Source organism: Pyrus communis, chromosome 7 (genome assembly GCF_041283825.1).
Source record: "Pyrus communis isolate YQ-2024b chromosome 7, ASM4128382v1, whole genome shotgun sequence".
Taxonomy (NCBI): domain Eukaryota; kingdom Viridiplantae; phylum Streptophyta; class Magnoliopsida; order Rosales; family Rosaceae; genus Pyrus; species Pyrus communis.
The window spans coordinates 22,276,267-22,281,015 of record NC_142571.1 but is presented as its reverse complement, the minus strand read 5'-3'; the positions used below and the strand labels follow the sequence as shown (position 1 = coordinate 22,281,015).

General features: G+C 35.3%; 1 protein-coding gene across 1 annotated transcript; it reads right to left on the bottom strand.

Annotated features, from left to right (window-relative positions):
- Positions 1–1,789: 1,789 nt before the first annotated feature.
- LOC148695899 (uncharacterized) lies at positions 1,790–2,668 on the bottom strand. The gene is made up of 2 exons (XM_088697424.1): positions 2,250–2,668; positions 1,790–2,174 (listed from the first exon to the last, which is right to left on the bottom strand). The coding sequence occupies exons 1-2, from the start codon at positions 2,666–2,668 to the stop codon at positions 1,790–1,792; spliced, it is 804 nt and encodes a 267-aa protein (XP_088553550.1).
- Positions 2,669–4,749: the final 2,081 nt, after the last annotated feature.

Below are 4,749 nucleotides of genomic sequence, written 5' to 3'. Positions count from 1 at the left end.
AACTAAATACGATTTACAATATTTAAAAAAAGAAATACCTTAATAAATTAATAAGTTATTAATTAATCGATAAGTTGATAAATTATTAATTTGTTAGTATGTTATCTCAATTCCATCCCGGTTAGGGTTGTTCGAAATTATTTATATTCTTTTTTTATAGGTAAACTGATGACTCATTAAAAGGACTAAAGGATGCACTATGTTAACAATGGACGGAAAGGGCAAGGATGGTCTGCCCTTCCACTTTCGGTGCCCTTTCTTGCCTTTCTGTTTGTGTGGTCACGGTTAAGTTACGTCAACATTTTATATTACTATTCATTTTTTTTCTTATTATCTCTATAAAAAAAACAATATAAAATGTTGATGTAGCTTAACCGTGACCACACAAAACAAAAGGGCACGAGAGGGCACCGGAAGTGGGAGGGCAGACAATCCTTGTCCGTTAACAATTGCTCACAAAATGTTGTTCACACAAAAACTTCCCATAGGGACAATGCGTATTGAAGGGACGAGCAAGTTTCTTTATCATTATGGTTTTGTCTACAATTTGTTTCCCGCGATTGTATTCAGGAAGCAAATCTTTTGGCACAATTTATACTTTGGCTTTTTATTTTCGCGTTTGGATTTTGGATAGAACTTTCTAAGGGGCGAGGGGTGGCTGGTTTAGATCTGTTGTATTTATATATGCAAAATTGGTTATTTATGTTCTCTCCTTGTCCATTCCTTCTGGTTATTTATGCAAAATTGGCAGGGACGAAGCTATTAAATCAAGAATATAAACAAAATTGGTACTCTGACATGAAATTACAAACGAAACAAAGTCTAGTTGGTCATCCTTCTACTTACAATATATGGTGAAAATGTGCGAATACACACACACACACATCGCTGATAATGGAAGCTATGAACCAATATTAATTCCAAACTCATGAGGACAACATTGACACAAATTTTTCAGCACTGAAAATAAACCCAAGCAATTAAAGTGACATACAAAATCGCTCGGATAAATCTTCTTTTCGTGACTTATTTCTTGATTTGTGTCATTTCCTTGATTTTATTGGAAATTAACAAACTACATGCAAAATAAAAATCACAAAAAAAAAAAAAAAAAAAAAAAAAAAGACGAAGAACAATAAAAAGTTCTGTTGCAGTAAGTGGAATATCATCAAAGCTTTTCTTCTGTGGACTCGAACTTGAAATCAAAGGTATTCACACCATTATAAACTCCATCGTCTATGTTGCTGGTAATTATTTCCCCACTCGTACGAGTGTCGCGCTGGGTGTAAGAGAAGGGAACATCGCATGAAGCCTCAGCTGCTACAAACCTCACCTTTACCATAGTCATTGCTGGCACAACATACTTATACAAAGCATCCTTTACACTACTTGTGACTGTCTCAGTTTCTCCAAATTGGACTGCTCCAGTAAATCCAATGGTCAACTTTTTACCATCTGCAATTACCGGAACTTCAGTGTGGGTGCTGCTCTTGAGGCCACACAACTTCAAAATCGACGTGACACTGGAGTAATTCCAAGTACTGTTCCTAGTTTCTATATAGGAAAACTTCAATTCCATGGGGTAAGATTCATTAGAATGGTTAACGAGTTCACCCATGCCTAAATTGACAACGTTTTGGCTGTAAATCCTTGCACGGTCGAGGTGGAGAGTAATATTACTGATATCTCTCCTCAAGGGAAAAACCTCTTCCACCTCCAAGTATGCCTCTTTATCGATAGTGGAGACGTTTCCATTGAGACCGCTTGTAATTGTGCTAGTGGTAAAACTCTAGCAAAACTTCTTGTTCTGCATGTTGCGGAGAGCAATGGCACTGTCGCCTACTTTGATGGGCCAAAACAATGTGTGGGAATCGTCGTTGGTAGAGTCATCTGAGTCGGCGCATATCCAGTCATCCTCGGTGAGCCTCCAGAATTTTCCTGAGGAATCGGATTTTATGCGAACGGTGCCATCGGCATTGGTGAAGACCGAGTTTCCTGCCAATGGATCTTCAATGTCAGTGAATTCGAACTGCAGCAAACGTGGGTGTTGGTCGATCAGGCGGGCACCGAGGTAGTGACCATTACCACCCTTAAACGCCACATGCTTGGGAAGTATCTTGACTAGCACCAACGATTCCCAGTCAATGACTATGAACACATCCATAAACCTCTGGCTAGGAGATTCCCCATGCGTGTACATGAAACCCCAGTAATTTTCATTCGGATCGTTTTGTACCAAGGCCACTTACTTTCCACTGTGGGCATGGCCGAATCGGAGTACTATAGAATTCGTACTTCTGGAATCATTAACTGGGAGGCCATCATCATCTGCGTAGACCGGCTCGAACAAGGTACATGAGAACTTGGATTTGTCTTCCTCTGGTTCATCAGCACCAGCAACAATCTGAGCATAACCACAAGCAGGCATCACCCAGTATTTATTGTTGTAGCAGCATCTAATGTGTACTAGTCCCTCATTCCCAATACTCTTGGCCTTCTCCAATTCAAAATTTGTGTGTTCACTCCCTGCTTCCTCTCCTGTAAAATTAATATACCTTGCAGTTGGCATTATTCGCATCAGATTCTCATCTGCATCTATAGTATTGAATCGTAAGTATTTGTTGTTGTAGTTCGACTTGAGCACCACAAACTTCGGCAATGTTGTCATTTTAATTCTCTCCTCGCGATGTTGTGGTGGTCAGTCGATCTCAATCTCCCACACCTCATCTTTAACTTAAGCACGAGAATTTATCAAATATAGCAAAAAATTAACTCTTAATTTCAAAAATGTCAATTTTTATAAAAAGTTTCATAAATATTCAAAATCTCACCTAAATAGACACAAGTACCCTCAATTTATATGAATAACTAATTGTTAGACTTAAAGACTTCTTGTGCTATAATCTCTAACTAAAAATTTCTCTTTTTTTTTTTTTTTTTCCTCTTTTCTTTTCCAAACAAAGAGCAAACGTTTTTCTCAATTTTATTTTGGCCTAACTGGATTAATAGTCATTGTGGTGATAGGGTAGTTGGAAGATAGCCCATGTAGTAAAAAAACTAGGATTTAAGCCCATGTGGTAAAGTCTGTTAGGATTTATGCACTAAATTAAAAATTCCGTCAATTTTCTGTTAATTATTAGCACGTGAGCCGCACATATTAGGCTAAAACAGAACTCTTCATACACATATTAGGCTAAAACGGACCTCTCCATTAATTGTTAACGCGTGGGGCTAGCTCACGTGCTAATAATGAACAGAAAGTTGACGAAATTTTCAATTTTCGGTATAAATCCTAACAAACTTTACCACATGGGCTTAAATCCTAGTTTTTTTACCACATGGGCTATCTTTCAACTACCATATCATCAAGGGGACTATTAATCCAATTAAACCTTTTATTTTAGTAAATAATCAAGGAAACCTTTCTTTCTCACATGGTTCCCAAAAAACACTTTAGCATCTTATAAGAGTGAACTATCAGAGTAAAAAAAAATAAAAGTAATACACTTTTAATTGTTTGAAATTTAAAGGATTTTACGTACAATCAAAAGCTATAAAATGCTCAAAAGGAAATATTTATTCATTACACCCCAATTTAAAAAGAACTACATGGAACGGGATTCCTACAAGTTTGTTTACAATGGTCATTTGAACCATATTTTGAACATTCCCTATTTGATTTTTTTCCTCCACATAATGGGATCCTTTCATCTTCGCACCTACCATATCTTCTTCATGTAATTGGTGGTAGGACAATTTTTTCACTTACATCATCATTTACTATTTACTCAGTATGATCACCAATTGGCCACGTAGCATCTGCATATGCAATAATCAAAGAATTTATAGTATAATAATAGGAACACATAATATAACATAAAAATTATCGACTTTAATAATTATTTAACGGAGGAAGAAGAAACTAAAAAAATCCATTTACTAGTCAAGTTACAACCAAAACTTAATTCCTTTGTTTTCATATATTTTACTAAAAAATAATGATCTACTACACCATTCAGATTCTCAGCAACAGGGACAATCCCCAGATTGGAAAAAAATATATATATTCGACTTTGTTCCCTAAAGGCCTTTTTACATTTTTCAATCTACCCAACTTAGCTATGGCAAAATTTTTTACATGCTTATTCAATATATACTTGAATGGTGAAAACTTTTCCATGCTTTTTTAGTATAATCGAATAGAGATGAATGTGTTTTGTTTGATTATATTGAAAACGCATGACAAAACTTTTACAGTCAACTACAAATTGTTGAATGTTAAAGGGTATTTATATCTACTTGAGATTTTGGATATATTTAAAAAAAATTATAAAAATTAACATTTTTGAAATTAAGAATTAATATTTAGCTATATTTGATAAATACAAATCTCGAGAAAATTTGTCTATATTTCATGTTATTTATAAACTAAAACCAATGAAACCATCTCATGTCCCTCGTGACATAATTAATCGGCATGACATCACCGCATGTCATTTTCAAACACAATATTGGAGTAAGGATCGATGATGTCTTAGGAGAATAATGTTGGTTCTTCCTTAAATGATGATTTTGGAGTCAACATTGAAGATTTCTCGGGTTATTGGTGTTGCTGTGATGAGGTGAATCACGCTAATACTACAGTTGGTTCATGTTGTACTTCAGGCATGTGCGATGTTCTTTTTCTTTCTCGTCCGAAGTTTATCCCAAGTAGGTTTTTTTTTTTTTTTTTTTTTTTTTTTTTTTTTT